Source organism: Pyrus communis, chromosome 1 (assembly GCF_963583255.1).
Source record: "Pyrus communis chromosome 1, drPyrComm1.1, whole genome shotgun sequence".
Classification (NCBI taxonomy): Eukaryota; Viridiplantae; Streptophyta; class Magnoliopsida; order Rosales; family Rosaceae; genus Pyrus; species Pyrus communis.
The window spans coordinates 33387954-33408878 of NC_084803.1; the positions used below are offsets into that span (position 1 = coordinate 33387954).

The 20925-nt window shown below is 40.2% G+C and overlaps 1 protein-coding gene and 1 pseudogene across 1 annotated transcript; one reads left to right on the forward strand and one right to left on the reverse strand.

Moving 5' to 3' along the window:
• The first annotated feature begins 10853 nt into the window (after positions 1-10853).
• LOC137712400 (uncharacterized) lies at positions 10854-18000 on the forward strand. The gene is made up of 9 exons (XM_068451488.1): positions 10854-11038; positions 11993-12098; positions 13701-14005; positions 14214-14319; positions 14412-14903; positions 14985-15064; positions 15147-15271; positions 16701-16970; positions 17540-18000. The coding sequence occupies exons 1-9, from the start codon at positions 10926-10928 to the stop codon at positions 17560-17562; spliced, it is 1620 nt and encodes a 539-aa protein (XP_068307589.1). The 5' UTR covers positions 10854-10925; the 3' UTR covers positions 17563-18000.
• Positions 18001-18353: 353 nt separating this feature from the next.
• On the reverse strand, positions 18354-20310 carry LOC137726173 (gamma-glutamylcyclotransferase 2-3-like; annotated as a pseudogene).
• Positions 20311-20925: the final 615 nt, after the last annotated feature.

The window sequence follows — 20925 nt, forward strand, 5'->3', positions numbered from 1 at the left end:
TCAGAACCCGAAGACGAAAGCAACCGGATCTTTGCTGGATTTTGGAGGCAAAGGTTAAACTTGTAATTTAAACTAAGAACTATTAGACCAAGAGTAATGCTATTTATACCCTGTTTTTGTACCACATTTTCATACCACCTTAGGTGGTATTTAATGTGGACAACTGCATCATTTGAATTAATCATATTTTTAAATTTAGTTCATTATTTAATAAATTAATAATTAAGAAAAACTAGTTAATTAAATGATGATTGTGGTATATGATGTGACACACCCCGACCGAGATCAGGGCGTGCTGGCCGTCACACGAAGGTGACGTAACCATGTGCGCGTGCGGAAGCTAATTAAGAAGGTAATATAAAAGTACGAATAGTTAAAAACCTAATAACACACAAAGTACTAGTGTATGTGAGACACAATTCAGAGCAAGTCTACAACAGTCCAAAAGGAAAAGATACGACATATGTACACCCGAAGGTGACCCTACAATGGTGAGTGTCTGTCAGAAATTGCCGGGACGCCCTCTGGGGAAAACCACCGAACCTTCTAGACCACTAGAACCTGGAGGGGCGCAAAAACAAAAGCGTGAGTGGGCAAAAACAAAGTTCTTTGAAAACTCTTTAGCAAAACACATTCTAACCCCTCGCCGTAAAACCTGTATACTTCCCAGAAAATGAACATATATACGTATGTATAGATATGTCAATCATGTCCCATGATATGCCATTCATGCTCGAGAATATGCCACCATAGAATCTCATAATAAATGTAAATGCTCAAGCGTAAATCACATCACAATATATAATCTGGCAGCCGGGAGTCACCTAACGTGACATGTACCGCTGCACCTAGAGCTCCACGCTCAACTCAATCACTGAATCTGCACACGAGTCGGAACCACCTAACGTGGTCTGCACGACAAGCTGGGTGTAATATATATATGTATGCTCTAGTGCTACGATCACGTGAAGCTGGCGATAAATCGCGGGTCACCTACAAGTCGGAACCACCTAATGTGATCTCTACGACAGGCTTGCACCTAACTTGGATCCAAGACGAGCATGCGGTGCTGGTGAACATACACGTGAAGGCTGTGCCCTGGCCCTGGACGGGAGCACTAACACCGGGGGTGCAGATTATGAGCTCTCTAAGCATTTCAACTACTATTGCATAATAAACAGGAATGTATAACCACCTGAATACCGCTTACCTGGCACTTACCTGTGCATCCACAGCACCAAATACACATGTATATATGTATGTATGTCACCAATAATACATGCAATGATGCGTAAACAACATTCATATAATGCATGGCATAAAACAATAACCTTTTCTATTTAATTTCTGGGAATTAATATGTATATAGGTATATACGGAAAACAAAAGCCCACTCACTGATAATTAGAAGGGTCGTAGCCCCCCTGCCTCGAGTGTGTACGTTCGTCCTCGGAAAACGAATCACCTATACGCGACAAAGTTACGAAAACATTAATTTAAAAGCACCTAAGCAACTTCTCGTAATAACTTCTCATACATTGCTCAAATTGGACAAATGAATATACCAATGTGATCTACACAACCTCAGGATCACACCCATATTTTTAGAAAAATTTTTGGACCACGCACGCGCCCCCACGCGCCTGACCCCGCACGGACCTACGCGCCCCCACGCGCGGCCCACGTGCACTGCACACTGACGGCGTCAGTTGACGCCGTCAGGAATATTCCGTTAACTGACGGAATATTCCGTCAAATCTAACCGGATTCTGTCACTGCCGTTAGGAATATTCCGTTAGACTTAACGGAATATTCTCCTTTCTTCTCCGGCGAGACGCCGGCGCCGGCGACGGCGCCGGAAAACTGGGTAAAATTCTAACTTTGTTTTCTCCTTCGTTTTTCAACCATTTTTCACGTTCTTTATACCAAAATGAAGCTTAGGACTAGTAGAATCACGTTAGACTAGTTTTAAGGCCTAAAAGTTGCTAGATCATACCTGTCCACGACTTCAAAGTTCGGCCAACTTCGAACCTAGCCTTCCCGACGTCCAAATTCACCCAACGAACTACTCCGAGGCTCCTTGGGACCTCACAAGCATAACTACAAGCTTAGAAATTCCAAAAACAAGCTAGTTTAGGTTTGCATGAACAGTGTTCAAATCGGACCTCGTGATATCGACGTGAAAATGGTGTTTTCCTTACCTGAAAATGGCACCTTTGAACTCCTCTCAGCTCCACGAACACGATGGTGGTCTTAGTTTCTTGATTGGTGAAGGTTCGAGTTGGGTTGTATATATGGTCCGTGTGTTTGTATGAAGAAGAAGAAGAAAATGGCTCGGGGAGGAAGAGAGAGAGAGAGAGAAGACTGAGAGACAGAATGAGGGAATGAGGGAGGGAATCCCGGGAAGAAAAAGAAATACATGATTGTGTGTGGTCCCACAACCCACACAACACAACATTTAACGTACACAAACAAACTAGGGTAAAATTGTAATTTCAATGTACGTTAAAATGAAATTTGGGACGGGATGTTACAACCTACCCTCCTTAATAGAATTTCGTCCCGAAATTCAAAATAACTACATATAACCCCTAATAATCGAAGAACAATCTAGGATACAAGTCCCTCATTCTATTTTCTGTCTCCCATGTCGCTTCTTCAACCGAGTGATTCCTCCACAAAACTTTCACCAAATTCACCGTTTTGTTTCTCAGAACCTTCTCTTTCCAATCTAAGATCGTTAACGGTTCCTCGTCGTACGTCAAATCTGGATTTATCTCTAACGGTTGAGGAGGTATCACATGCAATGGATCAGCAACATAATGTCGGAGCATAGACACGTGAAAAACGTTATGCACTTTAGCCAACTCCGGAGGCAACTCCAACCTATAAGCTACCTCACCAACTTTTTCTGTGACTATGTACGGTCCGATATACCTGGGACTCAACTTCCCCTTCTTTCCAAACCGCACAACACCTCTCCACGGTGAAAGCTTTAGAAATACCCAATCTCCGACCTCATACGTTCTGTCCGTAGCATGTCGATCTGCTAAACTTTTCTGTCTGTCCTGAGCTGCTTTCAGGTTAGACCTAATTACTTGAACATTCTGAGTAGTCTCCTCGACAATCTCCGGACCTACCAAGATTCTTTCGCCAACCTCTGACCAACATAACGGAGTGCGACAAGATCTACCATACAAAGCTTCGAATGGCGCCATGCCAATGCTCGAATGGAAACTGTTGTTGTAAGCAAATTCCATCAAATCTAATCGCTGGTGCCAAGCATCACTGAACTGTAACACCGAAGCTCGCAGCATATCTTCCAAAGTCTGAATAGTTCTCTCAGACTGTCCGTCCGTCTGTGGATGATATGCCGTACTGTAGAGTAGTCTCGTACCCAAAGCTTCTTGAAAAGCTACCCAAAACTTCGATGTGAATCGTGGATCACGATCCGAGACAATACTTACAGGGACACCATGGTACTTCACAACCTTTGAGATAAACAACTCTGCTAACCGGCTCAAAGAGTACTTCTCTCTCACTGGAATGAAATGTGCCGACTTAGTGAGTCGATCAACGATCACCCAAATGCCATCAAAACCATTATGTGTACGCGGCAACTTGTACACAAAATCCATAGTGATATTTTCCCACTTCCACTCTGGAACGGGAAGCGGCTGTAACAATCCAAACGGCTTCTTTCTTTCTGCTTTAACCTGTTGACAAACAGCGCAACTACTCACATACTCAGCTATCTCCCTTTTTATACCCGGCCAATAGTAAAATGGTCGAATAGTATGATACATTTTAGTTGCCCCTGGGTGCATGGCATAAGCCGAGATATGTGCTTCATCTAGAATTTCCTTTTTCAGCTCCACATTACTAGGCACGAACATTCTACCTTCTAACATCAACATGCCATCAGAATCACGAACTCTGAGATCTCGCCTCCTTCCTTGATCTCGAGCTCGAATTAGTTCTTGAATCTGTTCATCAGCTACCTGAGCTTCAAGCACCCGATCAACTAAGATTGGCCTAACTTGAAAATTAGCAAGTAATGCCACTTCTCGATCTTCTGCTTCTAACCTTACTCCTGTAGCACGCAAGTCTACCAAAAGAGGAATACGACTAGCGTACAACGCATTGATACGGCCATGTGACTTCCTGCTAAGTGCATCGGCTACTACGTTCGCACGACCAGGGTGATAGTCAATCGTGCAATCGTAATCGCTGAGCAACTCTAACCACCTCCGTTGACGAAGATTAAGTTCCTTCTGGGTGAAGAGATACTGAAGACTCTTGTGATCTGTGAAGATCCTACACTTCTCTCCGTAAAGATAATGTCTCCACAACTTCAACGCAAAGATAATAGCAGCCAACTCCAAATCATGTGTAGGGTAATTCATCTCATGGGTTTTCAACTGCCGCGAAGCATAAGCAATCACCCTACCATGCTGCATCAATACACATCCCAGACCATTCAAGGAAGCATCGCTATAAACCTCGAAATCACCGCTATCGTCCGGGAGTGTCAAAACAGGTGCATGAGTGAGACAATGCTTCAACTGCTGGAAACTTTGCTCACACTTATCATTCCACTCAAACTTAACATCTTTCCTTGTTAACCTCGTCAGTGGCAAGGCAATTACCGAAAAATCCTTAACGAATCTCCGATAATATCCCGCCAAACCAATGAAACTTCTCACTTCAGTGACGGTTCGTGGTTGCTCCCAACTCTCCACAGCTGCAACCTTCTGAGGATCAACCAGAATACCTTGAGCAGAAATGATGTGCCCCAAAAACGCGACTTGGTCTAACCAGAACTGGCACTTGCTAAACTTAGCATACAATTGGTGTTCCCTTAACCTCTTCAACACCAAAGTAAGATGTCGGACATGCTCCGCTTTTGACTTAGAATACACCAGAATATCGTCAATGAAGACAATGACAAATCTATCCAGGTAAGGTTGAAATACCCGGTTCATTAAATCCATAAAAGCTGCTGGTGCATTCGTCAACCCAAACGGCATAACCAAAAACTCGTAATGACCGTAACGAGTCCTGAACGCCGTCTTAGGAACATCATCCCTACTAATCTTCAGCTGATAGTACCCAGACCTCAAGTCTATCTTAGAAAATACACAAGCACCTCTCAGCTGATCAAACAAATCGTCAATACGAGGCAATGGATAACGGTTTTTAATCGTCACCCGATTCAATTGCCTGTAGTCGATACACAGCCTCAAAGTCCCATCTTTCTTTTTCACAAACAACACTGGAGCGCCCCAAGGTGAAGTACTAGGCTGGATGAATCCCTTATCCACTAATTCCTGTAACTGCACTTTCAATTCCCTTAACTCAGCAGGAGCCATACGATAAGGAGTTAAAGAAATAGGATTGGTACCTGGAAGCAACTCAACATTGAAATCCACGTCTCGATCCGGGGGTAAACCAGGTAAATCCTCAGGAAAAACATCAGGGAAGTGTCTGACCACTCTCACATCCTCAATTCTACTAGGAACGGTCTCCTCTAGCACCACATGAGCTAGATACCCCTGACAACCTTTAGTCAACAACTTCTTCGCTCGCAAAGCCGAAATAACACCATGTCTTACTCCACTCTGCTCACCCACAAAAGTAACCTCGGGTAATCCAGGGCGGTGAAACGTAACTACTTTCCCGTAACAATCAATGTTGGCACGATAGAAGTGCAACCAATCGTTGCCCAAAATCACATCAAAATCGACAATATCTAACGGGATAAGATCGGCGGGCATAACAACACCCTCTACTAACACTGGACATCCTGGGTACATACAATCTACAACACACCTCTCTCCTCTAGGCATAGCGAATTCTAGGTCGTACCCTAGAGGTGTGGGGCGAGGTTGCGTTACTTGAGCAAATGTATGAGAAATAACGGAATGTGTAGCTCCACAATCAATTAAGACTCTAGCAAAATAACCAATAATGTTTAACGTACCCATTATCAAGTCCGGGTTGTTCTGAGCATCCTGCAGGGAAATATTGTGAATACGCCCCTGGCCCTGCTGTCGTCCGCCACGACCTCTGCTCGCTTGAACACCGCGACCTTGAGCTCCACGCCCCTGACTGGGCTGACCCATTTGTCTCGAAGACCCTGCACTACTAGTAGCATTCTCATTCTGCTGATACTGTCCTCCTTGGTACCACTGAGAACCACCCGTTGGAGCTGGAGGATACGGCATGTAATTGCTGGGATACGAGGGATAACCACCTTGTGAATACGGGTCCTGGGGGTACTGATACGGTCCTGGAGCATAGGGAACAACATCACCTTGATAGTGATAGGCACCACCTCTACCTGCTTGCCCATAAGTACTCGGACCCTGGATTTGCCGAATCGGTGCAGGTGGCGGCAGAAAGGTCTGTTGCGGCTTCTGCTGCTGACCCTGGGGACAATCCACCGCTCTATGTCCCGTCCGTCCACACGTGAAACAAGCACCGCTGATCTGCCTGCACTCGCCGAAGTGTCGGTTATTACACCTCCGGCAAAATGGGGGTCGGTTTCGGCCACCATCACCTTGTCTCTGGCCTCGAGCACTTCCATAAAACCTACCTCCACGTCCTTGTCCAGAGGCACTGAAACCACCGCTAGACGAACTCGAACTGGCACCACCCCTTTTAAAGTTCTGAGTTTGGCGAGGCCCAAGCGACACTTGACTTTTCCCTCTGTCATCTTTCTTTTCGTCACTGTCACTAGACATATTCTCAGAGTCCTCTATCCTCAACAGTATCTCATAAAAATCCTGGTAGGACTCACAGTGAGTAGTAGTGGCCATAGAACGCCATCTCTTCCTAGTGCCCAAGCGAAAACGACGAAGCATCTCCGCCGGATTACCAGCGACATCAGGATAGTAACGAGATAAATCGGTGAACTTACGATAATACTCGTTAGCCGTCATTTTTCGCTGTTTTAACTCAGTGAATTCCTGTTTCTTACGGTCGATATACTCAGGGGGTACAAATCTCCTTTGAAACACGTCTTTGAAAACATTCCAATCGGTCCTCTGAGCTGGAGTCAACCTCCGAAGTTCTTGTTCCCACCAAGCTGCAGACTCCATCTCCAGAAACCAAGAGGTTGTCTCAACCCACCTATCCATAGGAAGGTTCCCCTGGTTATGTAACACACGGAAAGTCTTCTCTATGTGTTCCAACCAACGTTCTGCGCCTTCGTGACCCTCATTACCTTTAAACTTATCCAACTTCAGGTTATACATAGTCTCCAGAGGAGTCCTCTGGGGAGGGCGCATCACTGTTTGAAGGGCTGTAGCAATCACTTCCCCCAACTGAGTAAGATCAGGAAAACTAGACTCATCTGAGCGACGTGGTTCCCGACGAGGCGGCATGATTCTGACAGAAGACACCAACTATTAGAATACTCACAAAGACACAGGACTGCTAAAAACTAGGCTCTGATACCAAGCTGACACACCCCGACCGAGATCAGGGCGTGCTGGCCGTCACACGAAGGTGACGTAACCATGTGCGCGTGCGGAAGCTAATTAAGAAGGTAATATAAAAGTACGAATAGTTAAAAACCTAATAACACACAAAGTACTAGTGTATGTGAGACACAATTCAGAGCAAGTCTACAACAGTCCAAAAGGAAAAGATACGACATATGTACACCCGAAGGTGACCCTACAATGGTGAGTGTCTGTCAGAAATTGCCGGGACGCCCTCTGGGGAAAACCACCGAACCTTCTAGACCACTAGAACCTGGAGGGGCGCAAAAACAAAAGCGTGAGTGGGCAAAAACAAAGTTCTTTGAAAACTCTTTAGCAAAACACATTCTAACCCCTCGCCGTAAAACCTGTATACTTCCCAGAAAATGAACATATATACGTATGTATAGATATGTCAATCATGTCCCATGATATGCCATTCATGCTCGAGAATATGCCACCATAGAATCTCATAATAAATGTAAATGCTCAAGCGTAAATCACATCACAATATATAATCTGGCAGCCGGGAGTCACCTAACGTGACATGTACCGCTGCACCTAGAGCTCCACGCTCAACTCAATCACTGAATCTGCACACGAGTCGGAACCACCTAACGTGGTCTGCACGACAAGCTGGGTGTAATATATATATGTATGCTCTAGTGCTACGATCACGTGAAGCTGGCGATAAATCGCGGGTCACCTACAAGTCGGAACCACCTAATGTGATCTCTACGACAGGCTTGCACCTAACTTGGATCCAAGACGAGCATGCGGTGCTGGTGAACATACACGTGAAGGCTGTGCCCTGGCCCTGGACGGGAGCACTAACACCGGGGGTGCAGATTATGAGCTCTCTAAGCATTTCAACTACTATTGCATAATAAACAGGAATGTATAACCACCTGAATACCGCTTACCTGGCACTTACCTGTGCATCCACAGCACCAAATACACATGTATATATGTATGTATGTCACCAATAATACATGCAATGATGCGTAAACAACATTCATATAATGCATGGCATAAAACAATAACCTTTTCTATTTAATTTCTGGGAATTAATATGTATATAGGTATATACGGAAAACAAAAGCCCACTCACTGATAATTAGAAGGGTCGTAGCCCCCCTGCCTCGAGTGTGTACGTTCGTCCTCGGAAAACGAATCACCTATACGCGACAAAGTTACGAAAACATTAATTTAAAAGCACCTAAGCAACTTCTCGTAATAACTTCTCATACATTGCTCAAATTGGACAAATGAATATACCAATGTGATCTACACAACCTCAGGATCACACCCATATTTTTAGAAAAATTTTTGGACCACGCACGCGCCCCCACGCGCCTGACCCCGCACGGACCTACGCGCCCCCACGCGCGGCCCACGTGCACTGCACACTGACGGCGTCAGTTGACGCCGTCAGGAATATTCCGTTAACTGACGGAATATTCCGTCAAATCTAACCGGATTCTGTCACTGCCGTTAGGAATATTCCGTTAGACTTAACGGAATATTCTCCTTTCTTCTCCGGCGAGACGCCGGCGCCGGCGACGGCGCCGGAAAACTGGGTAAAATTCTAACTTTGTTTTCTCCTTCGTTTTTCAACCATTTTTCACGTTCTTTATACCAAAATGAAGCTTAGGACTAGTAGAATCACGTTAGACTAGTTTTAAGGCCTAAAAGTTGCTAGATCATACCTGTCCACGACTTCAAAGTTCGGCCAACTTCGAACCTAGCCTTCCCGACGTCCAAATTCACCCAACGAACTACTCCGAGGCTCCTTGGGACCTCACAAGCATAACTACAAGCTTAGAAATTCCAAAAACAAGCTAGTTTAGGTTTGCATGAACAGTGTTCAAATCGGACCTCGTGATATCGACGTGAAAATGGTGTTTTCCTTACCTGAAAATGGCACCTTTGAACTCCTCTCAGCTCCACGAACACGATGGTGGTCTTAGTTTCTTGATTGGTGAAGGTTCGAGTTGGGTTGTATATATGGTCCGTGTGTTTGTATGAAGAAGAAGAAGAAAATGGCTCGGGGAGGAAGAGAGAGAGAGAGAGAAGACTGAGAGACAGAATGAGGGAATGAGGGAGGGAATCCCGGGAAGAAAAAGAAATACATGATTGTGTGTGGTCCCACAACCCACACAACACAACATTTAACGTACACAAACAAACTAGGGTAAAATTGTAATTTCAATGTACGTTAAAATGAAATTTGGGACGGGATGTTACATGATGAGTCTTTCTCTTTCATTTCCTTGTGTTTTGTAAATTTTTCAAATGATATGGACAGATATCACCTAAGATGGTATAAAAATGTGGTATAAAAATATGATATGAATAACATTACTCTACATTAAAACTATTAAATTTTAATTCAGAAACAATTTTTCTGCTTTAACTATTCTGCTTAAATTTTTAGTTTAAGTTTATAAAAAAATAAATTCAGAATAATTTTTTTTTAATAATTTATTTAAATACAAAAATTAGGTATACTATCTTAATTTAATTAAACCGACATCTTAAAACTTCTAGAACACTAAGAAAAAAATATGAAACACCTGAAAATAAATTTTGTATTATTTTAGTCGTTATATTTAAATTTAAATGATTTAGACTTTTTTTCTTTATTATTAAATATGATCATATTAAATTTAATATTAAATTTTAATTCAGAAACATTTTTTCTGCTTTAACTCTTTTGCTTAAATTTTTAGTTTGAAATTATTAAAAAATAAATTCAGAATAATTTTTTAATAATTTATTTAAATACAAAAATTAGGTAGACTATCTTAATTTAATTATACCAACATCTTAAAACTTCTAGAACACTAAAAAAAAAAAATGAAACACATGAAATTAAATTTTGTATTATTTTAGTTGTTAGATTTTTTTTCTTTATCATTAAATTTGATCATATTAAATTTTAATCGTTGAATTTAGTAAATTTATAAATATAAAACAAAATAAAATATACCTCTATATCTTTACTAATTAATAAAACAATTATTATCAACCAAAATTTTATGAAATTACCAGTTTAACTCTCTAATTAAAACATAACATAAATAAGAAAGATGGGGTAGAAATGTAATTTTACTTTTTTTTTTTTCAAAGCCTCACTTACATGTAATTCTAACATATCTCTAATTTAAAAAAAAAAAAAAAAAAAACCGTCACATTCCCACATTCTCTATCACTCTCTTTCTTTATTTCAAAAATAAAAAAAAAAAAAAAAAAATTTCTCACACACTGTGCCATATGCTAATATAGCACCACACGTAGAACCGTAAGTGCAGCGTATTGCGATGTGAGCGTATACAGATTAAATTAACCCCGTCACTCTCCCCCTTTTCCTTTGGCCCCCTGCTCCCACGTGAGAAGAAGCTGCTTCTTTCTTAGAGGAAGAGGGAGTTCACAGTAATGGCGGAGGATGCGCAAGATAGCGAGAGCCCTCTGAAGGAGGCGCACGATGTCCAGTCCCAGATTGAGAGTGCTATGCGCTCACGCGTCCCTTACTTCAAAGAACAATCCGAGTAATCTATCTCTCTCTCTCTCACTCTTTCTCTCTCTTTCTCTCTTCTTACTGAATTTGTGTACTTTTGATGAATTTAATTTAAATATTAGTTGTGGTTTTTCTTTTCTTTTATGCCGGAATGTGTGATATAAATTCATATAGGATTGATTTGCACTGAAAGTTTGTAACTTTGATTTGTGTGTTTTAGGGTTTAATTATGCGTATTATAACTTAATTAAGGGCCAGTGTGTAGATGCAAGTGTGTGGTTAACTGTTTTTGATATGCTTTGTGTTCTTAGGATTGGTGTGTTTAGTTGTTTTGTTTAGGGTTTTGAAGCTTCTGAGTGTTCTATACGCTCTATGCTTCGTTTGGGTTCGCAGAATTACAACGTAACGGACAGAATAAGTCCTTTTGCGCTTGGTGTAGGTGAACTTTGTACATTTATGTGAAGTAAAGCACACCTTGCACTGTCATATCTCCGCATTTGTTCTTTCGAAAAACAAAGCAAAAGAATGTAGGGCAGGGAATTCCTTTCAGTAATCCGAAGCTTAGGATTGTTCCAGTCATTTCCTGCTACGGGAATTATTTATTCTTTAGCATTCCTTGCTCTAATTTGTATGGTAATACTTGACTTTCTTTATCTATTTTAAACCCTAACCCTGGAAACTGCAAAATGAGTTCCAAGAATTCAACTTCCCAATGATTTTGTATCTGCTTAGCGACAATTCTCAAAATAAGCTTTGGTGGATGAAGCCAATGCGCTCAACTTTCGCGACCATGTTGAGAGATTTCTCTTCCCAATCGCAACTGGATTGCAGTCGTTCATTGTTTGGAAGTTTGATTGAAATTATTTCATAGGGAAGCTCAAGAAAGTTGAAAATGTAAAGTTAGTTTAGATGCACTTGTGGGCTGAGCATGTTGGACCCCCATCCAAGGTTGGATTACTTTATAAAGTTATATTTTCATATGCAGTTCTTTGACTTTTGAGGGCGTCCGAAGAGTCTTAGAGAAAGACCTGGGCTTGGAGACATTTGCGTTGGATGTGCACAAGAGATTTGTCAAGGAACATTTGGTGGAGGTATATCTTTCATAATCGAAGCTCGTTGTTCTCATTTAGCCTGACTATAGTGTACTTGGTCATAACATCATCATTTTTATTATGTTTTATTTCAAGCACTTTGAATTATGTATTGAAGAGTTTCATGGTAGCTTATTATGCTCCCTTTGTTAAATTTCGTATGGGCCATTTACTGTTTCTTCAATACTTTTTCATTGTAGTTTTTATGTGTGTCAATCAAAAATAGTTCCCTGCAAATGATTTCTGGACTGGAAATATTCTTACGTTTTAAGTTTTAAGTTTTCTGGACTGGAAATTTTTTATTTTCCCTGGAATGGAACTTTTTTCCTTCTGCAGGAAATTTTCTAGATTCATGAGCATTTAGTTTTTTCTCAAGTAATTTCTTCTAGAGGAAACAGATACGTATCATTAAATTGATTTCTTTATGAAATGAGAATCAAGTAAAAGATATGCTAGAAAGAGTTGCCTAAAGTGAAAGTTTAGAAATTTTCAAAGGCTCCACTTGTTTTGTCAATTTGTTTCCAAAAAGGTAAGGCTTTTTATTTCAAAATCTTTCTTCATATATGTTTTATGTTCGATGGATTGAACAAAACTACCCTTTGGATCATATTTGTTTTTTTTTTCTCATTGGTTTTTGTTGGCGACTTTAACTCAACAAAAAAAAAAAAAAAACTATCTTGTCTTGTTCTTGAGAATTTCATTTAATTGAGATAATATTAAAAAGAATTTCTGAGCCAGACATTTCCTTTTGAACTATCTAATGTGGCTAGCCCTGGCCCATCTGGTCTTGGATTTGGGCTGGGCTTTGACTCTATGGAAGGGGCAGGGGTAGGCCACCATCAAGTCTCGAGCCTGAGGGCCATATGCTGATGCATTTACCCAAGCTAGTTTTACACGTCTCCCACAGTTGCCATTTGATGGTTTTGGGTATTTTGATATTGGCATTTTCTTGATTACTTTGAATTAATAGGGTGTGGTCTCTGGGACTCTTGGCTATGGCTTGGAACTTCATGTTTGTACCTGTGCATTTGTAAATTAGATCTAATGGTTGGGGAGTGACTAGGTGTCTGGGTGCTTTAATTTTTCCCAGAGATGAAGGTTGAACATTTAAGTGATCATGCAGGATGAGATTTATGAGAAACTTGGATGTTACTGCAATGTATTTTTTAACTGGGGTGCATGCATGTTTACCAGATCTAATACCCGTCTGCAGAATTTCTGTGCCTAGTCCAAAGTACTAGCAAGGCTTCAAATTAACAAAAAAATCTTTGAACCAACAAGCCGAATGGGAGACCCAGCAAGCAATATGGTTTAGAGCAAGTGATGCTTCACCATAACCCTGAGGGCATCTGCCATGAGCTTGTCAAGTGCCACTGGTCCATTCAATCACCATATCCAAAATGTCCTCACTCCAGTTTATCCCAATGACTTATCATTTAGGAGCATGCCACTTTCCCTTTTGCTGCGAATGTTATATTTCTTGTGTTATTTCATTTTATGTTGTATTAATTTTTTAGTTTATTTATTTATTAATTGGAGTCCAAATGTTTTCTCATGAAATATGTCATCTCCTAATTGCATTTATTCTTTTCAAAATGCTAGGTCTTAGAAGGTGCTGGTGATGACAATACCTCAAAGACATCAGGGGAGACGGATGAAAAAAGTTTGGTTAAAGGAGAAGTAGCAGAATCACTCAAAGGAAAGTCAAACAAAGACGCGAAGGAAACCTGTTCAGAAGATGAGGAGAAAATGGAAGACTCTCCTGTAATGGGGCTTCTGACAGGGCATAAAGTGGCGAAAACTGGAACTGAAGAAACTAAAACTACCAACCAAAATAAGGCTCCAACTGAGAGTGTGATAAAGTCAGCCCTTAGAAAAAGGGGTTCTTATATCAAAGCTAATTCTGAGTATGCTACATCTTTCTTTGAACTGATTATTGGTTATTGCTTTTGACAAAAGAAAAAAGATTACCGGTTATTGCTGTCAATTGCATTAGTTTACTAATTTTCATGTATATTCTTTCTCCCCTTTTGATTGGCTCTTTAGATGTTAATTTTCAATGTTGTCAGTTGAGTAAATGAAGTAATCATTATTTATTCCTTCCTTTCACTACAGAAAGATTACTCTGGCTGGACTTCGCCGACTTTTGGAGGAAGATCTTAAGCTTCAGAAATATACTCTTGACCCCTTTAAGAAGTTTATAAGTCAGCAACTAGACGAGGTAAGATAATTTTGTGTCAAGGCATCTTGAAATTATAGAAGTGAATATGTCTATCGCTGGTGGTCATACTTTGCATATATTCTCTTTTTCAGGTTCTAGAATCTTGTGAAATTTCTGAACCTGCTACAACTGCCAAGAAAAATGTTCTGAAAAGTGCTCAAAGAAAAGCATCCACTAAGGTCAGAAGCGATGAGAGTTCTGGTTCTTTAGATAATGAAGGTAGTGAGGAAGAAGATGAAATAAAACCTAGAAGCAAAAGTGCTCCAAAAGGAAAGATGCAGAAAAGTGCTCAGAGAAAAGCATCCACTAAGGTCAGAAGCAATGAGAGTTCTGGTTCTTCAGATAATGAAGGTAGTGAGGAAGAACACGAAGTAAAACGTAGAAGCAAAAGTGCTTCAAAAGGAAAGATGCAGAATACTGATGGGCATAAGAAACGGAAAAGAATGGCCAAGGAGACTAACGTCTCTGGAAAGAAGAGGATCAAGCCTCCTCAAAAACAACCAGAGGACAAAAGTGACGCAGAAGACACTGGAAATGTCTCTGAAGATGATCGTTCTCAGTCATCTGCTGAAAAACCTATAAAGGTAATTACCTTGTATGTTTCTGAAACCACCATAAAAGTAGGCTTTGTCTATTATTGAATCATACTGTTTATCAAATTGTAGAAGAAAGAAGTTTCAACAACACCTGCATATGGGAAACGTGTGGAGCATCTACGATCAGTTATCAAAGCATGTGGAATGAGGTTTTTCATATTTGACTCTATGCATAGATAGACTTGCATCCTTGTCATTGTTACATTATGATGTTTATTGTCTGTTATACAGCGTTGCCCCCTCAGTTTACAAGAAAGTCAAGCAGGTGCCTGAGAACAAACGTGAAGCTCACTTGATAAAAGAGTTAGAGGAGATACTCTCTAGAGAAGGATTATCTGCACATCCCTCTGAGAAAGGTGAGTTTTTAAATGTAGCCTTTGATAGCGATACTTGGCATATCAACTGTGGATATCATTTGATATAATTTACCAAGATGTTATGAAAGGGAAACCTAGCTAGGTTTGTTCTGGGAATTTGGGTTTAGGATTGACATGGAAGTTATGATGCACAATGTTACTTGAAGTCTTTGAGAATGCCGAATCATAATCCTTAGTTTGTCCTTATCATCTTCACATGCATGGCAATGTCAATCCCCATGGATGGCATCGGATTATGTGGATTCAGATGAGCTCTCAATGGGTTAGAGACTGAGAGCATTAATTGGGTCACATATGTTGACCCACATATGTTGATTCTTTAGTATACAAAGAAATACAATGAATGCATTCAGGGCCAGTTTGGGATTGCTGTGCTTTTTTAAAAATCTGTTTCTGTTGTGCTTTAAGAATATTCAGTTGTAAAATAAAGCAATTGAGCGTTTGATAAACTGTATTTTTAAAATTGTTGTGAGTATAAAAAGTAGTGTAAAAGCGTTTGGTAAATTATACAATAAGTGATATAATTGTATATAATGACAAAAATGGACAATGTAGTGGGGTGGGGGCGACGCTAGTGGTCGCAATTGTGATGGTGGTGGTATAGGCGGTGTTGGCGGTGGCGGTGGCAACTCTGGTTTTTGTGGTAGGTTGGTAATTGTAGTTGTAGGTGGTCGAGACGATGGACGTGACAGTGGCAGTGGGGGCGGCGGTTGTGATGGCATGGCAATGGTGGGGGTACGGTGGTGGTGCCAATAGTGGGGTGTGGTGGTTGGGGTGCAGAAGTGACAATTGTGGTAAGGGTGGGTGCAACGGAGGCAGTGGTGGTTATGATGGCGGTGGTGATGATTGCGGTGGTGGCGGTGGTGACAACAATGGTGGTGTAAGGTTAGTGGTTGTAATGGTAGTAGCAGCGGTCACTTTTTCTCTCAAAGGGATGAAATGTGTGTGGAAGGATAAATATTGTCTTTTTTTAAAATAATGAGGGTAACAAGAATCGAAAATATTCATTAAAGGCTCAACTCCGCTTTTTATAAAAGCAGCTTGCTTTAGAGGCTATTGTCTGGAGGTCGTTGCTTTTAAAATAAGCATGATATTTTAATTTTACCAAACACTTTTTGTTGCCTAACTTTAAGGTGAAGCATTTTTTGGTGAAAAAAAAGGAATACCAAACGGGGCCTCATTGGGTCATGTGGTTATTTATGAGTCTTCCTACTTATTTGCCAGAAAATACCATACAAATTATTCTTGCGAGTGTTAATCATTCTCCATGAATTAGGTCAAGAGACCCACCCCACCCTTACAGTCAAGGGTCTTATGACCTTCCATGGGGGTGTGGTTTCACCATACATATTTTACCCTGATTTTGTCATGTTTGTAAGGATTCTTACCATCTATTATCTTATTTCAGAAATCAAGGAAGTCAAAAAGAAAAAGGAAAGGGCAAAAGAGCTCGAAGGCATTGACATGAGTAACATTGTAACGAGCTCACGTAGGAGGTCCACAACTAGTTTTGTGCCTCCTCCAAAGCCCAAATTACCAGTTGAAAGTGATTCTGATGATGCTGAAAGTTCAGATGATGACAATGATGAAGCTGACAACACCGACAAGGAAGAGAATGAGGTTGAGGACAAGGACATTGAGGATAATGGTAATAGTGATGACAACCATAGTGATGAGGGTAAGTGTTAATTCATGAACTTTAATGTCATTTACCTATTATAAATGAAGGCTAGGGCAATGAGGATGAGAATTTTATTATTTACGGTGCTTCTGCAATGTTACATATGCATTCATTATGCATTTGACAAGGTCAAATCATTACGGGTTGTGGCTTCCGTGCTTTACCAACGATTCTAGCATTTATATTAATCAAAACTGGTAAGATTGTGTAACATCCTACATATGGAGCTAATGGAGGTATTGGATGTCAATTAATATAATCTCTAAACAGAGATGTTTTTTTTTTTCATTAAATGCTTGCTCAACCTCCATTTAATTTAAGAAATCTCTGCCCTCAGTTAATTCATTGATCAGAGTTATGTGATATCAGTGTAAAGAATAAACTTCAGCAAAATGAAGTAATGAACTTTAGGATATAGTAATTTGAGCAGATTAAGCTTGTAACGGGGTGCCGTAAATACAAGTTCAAATGTTCATCTTGGTGGTATTAGTACACATGCAAGTATACTAAAAATCACTGAATTCATACGAAGTGATTCTGACGAAGTCTTTCCTTAATTTATGCAGATGAAGCTGATGACAGTGATTAAGTTTTAAACTATTTATGTACAATGTAGAGTCAGAATAGCCTTATTCTGATACTTCTTATGGGTGCGGGACAAAATAGCAGTGATGAAGTTGGACGAATAACTTTCAGTTATATTACCGAATAATCTTGTTACTCTTGCCACCATAACAGCTCTTTGCACATCAGAAGCAGGGATAATAGTTCTCTCAACAAATTGGTTTCTTCGGGTGGTTAAAGCAGACACCCATCTTGCTGCAGTTTGCATAAAACCTTTCTTTTGAAATTGGATTGAGCAACATCCGACAAGCATTTTTCTGAACTTTTTCTGCTTTTAGTGACATGTATTGCGACTTTATTGTTCCCTTTCGATGCCAGGATATTTTTGTAGTGTTCAATTTACTGTATCTGGAAGATTGGTCGTTAGTCACGGTTAATGTGAAATGCAAGCTGTTGTTATGTACTAAGGATTCTCCATGATGCAAATTAAGAGTGATCACTCAGGCAGAGGATCTTTTCACCTGTTTGAGATCAATGTTTGTATCTAACATCCCGACGTCGTAAACTAGTTTGTTTATGGTTCTGGATGTAAATGGGTTCAATAGAGTCTAGGGACCAATTCGATCATGTATTTTTTTGCAGGATTTCTGTGTGTCAGTGCAAAATTTGCTGTTCACCGTGATTGTTTCAACTTTGCCTGAAATTACTTAGTGATGGTTAATCCTTCCTGAATTTCGTCAAATATCCACACCTAGGAACATTCGTGTTCTTGTAAACGGTTCAAGTTATGCAGTTTTGTGAACAACGAATGTCAATTTACACTCGGTAGCGAACCACGACGACAGCATTGAAGGGGGCAAGTTCATTCTCATTGTCCAACAGAACCTTCAAGCTAAACCTGTCATTGTACTGGTTAGGCCCCGAGGGACCTTGAGCCTGAACAATTTGTCTGCAGATTAAACAGGAAGGGATGCATTAGGGTCAATCCCATTTTTTCTTCTATGACCGTCGACTGCCTGAGAACTTCGGCATAAAAGCTAATGTTACCCAATCATTCAGATTTCAACGAAGCAGAATTCACGCAAACAGCTATCGTAGGTCTTGAGTACTAAGATTTGAAGTTTAATTCGATAACGCTTTATAGATATATTCTACCACATCAATCCAGATAGGCATTGAAGGGATCAAGTTTACAAACTTGGCAATCCCTTCAGTGGATGCAGGACCCAAATAGTTCACATTATGTTGCTTGTCTGGGGAGGCAATGTATCTAAATAGTGACAACGTCAGTTCAGATCCGGTTGCATTAAACGCAAATAAACATGTATGAAGATGCGGAATGTTCTTGTTGATTTTCACTACTTAAACCAGTACACCTGAAACAGCTTGAGTTGTCCCCATTGGCTCCTGAGTGAAATTTCAACATTTTGCTTAACAGACAAGAAACAATAAAAATACTAGAAAACACACCACCTTACGGTGAAGAAATCAAGATAAGCCTTCTTGTCATACTGCTTCTCCCTGACTTCTAAATACTGTGTTACAATGCCATAAAATCAAGTTCTGTTACAAGATACTAATCGCGTGTTACAAGATACTAATTGCAAGTTGACGAAAGTCACTGGAACGAGATTGTGAATGAGCAATTGAGCATTTCAAAAGCTCACAACTAGAAGTAGTAAAACAATCAGTGAAAAGGATGAATTGACATATTGTAGCAATTTCGGGTTCCAAAAGTTCTGAGCTTGATGCTATAAATTTGACGTATTGTGAGTTCCCTTCTACTGTAACACAAAGTGCCGAATGGCTAAAGATGTAAACTTTGGAACCTTGAACAATTTCAGGAAAAGCAATGCAGTCATAGAAAAATATGTGCACAACACAGAGCGCAACAAATCATATGACCAGCAAAAAGACCAAATTATAGTGAAAACAACCCTTTGATATATAAGAATCTACCGTTACAGCAACTTCTTGATCTTCCTTCTTCGAGATCTTGTAGGCAACGCCCCACTACAAACTCAAAAACCAAAAGGGATTACAAATAAAATTGTATGCCATCTGATTTGATAATTTCAAAACATAACAAAATCACTACAGCACCACACTCCTCGTTGACAAAGCGATATACTAAACTAATTTGATGTATGCCAAGGGGAATTCGAACTCAGGCAATACTAGGACTAGGATATGAAAGAAACTGAATTTCTGGTGTATTCAATAATGACAGTACAAAAGTAACCCAATTTAGGGAGACATGTAAACACAAGCACCTATTAGAAGGAATTATGTATCTTCAATAAAAAAGACTAACAGAAAAATATGAAATTGAAAGACAATAACTCCAAATAGTATTGAAAATTTTGAAACAGTAACTTACACAGATTTCTCCTTCTGCGGGTTCCAATGTGACTGTTCTTCCTGGATACTCAGGCGTCCCTCTATGGTCCGTAATGCCTAATAACAACAAACCCACCAAGCAAATTGAACAGATTTCAGAATACAATATTTGTATATATGTATGCATGTAGAGAGAGAGAGAGAGAGAGACCTTGGTAGAAGACACGGCGATAGTCTTTGTTGAAAGCCGGCGAGCCGCTCGTCGTAGTTAAAACCAGCCTTCCAGAGAAGAAAGCCATACCCAAATACCCATATCGTCATTTTTAGCTTTTCTGATCAAAATTATTCCCCAGCTCGTCACTTCTTCCACAGCATGAGGAGAAGTGGATTACAGGGAGTTGGGTAAAAACGCTGATTTAACCTTGTTTATGGAGAGCGGAGCGGAGTAGGAACAAAGAGGGGCATTGTTATGAGCGCCTATGCCATGTAGTTTCCAATCTCATTTTTCGCTTCCAATGGAAAGTTGCCATGTCAATACAAATTTTGCATATGCAAAATACATTGTTCTAAAAATCTCCGCCTATGCATTAATGCCTAAGCGTTTGTAAATTAAGAAATGACGTCTAAACCGTCCAAACCTGTCTAGACACTTGTCTAGGTTACAATACTCTTAGATAGAAAATATATAACTTTCCCTTTGCATATTGTTTCCAATAAATTGTAAGAGACTTATTGAACACTTAAATAAACATACATTATATGTTTGCTCTTCATGTTTTCATTATGTTCTAATACTTCATAATATATATGTCATTCTATTTTCTAGTTTATGATGAAATTATATATATTTTAAGTATAAACAGACACTTATTTACACGAAACACAACAGATTTACTTAAATCCGTCTAGTCCGCCTAGACGCCCGCCTAGGCGCTAGGCCCCAGCCCTCCTCTTGACTAGCGCTCAATGTCTTTTAGAACCTTGGTAAAATGTGCATAAAAATAGAACCATGTTATTCATATCATTTTTGTATAGAGGATATTATTTT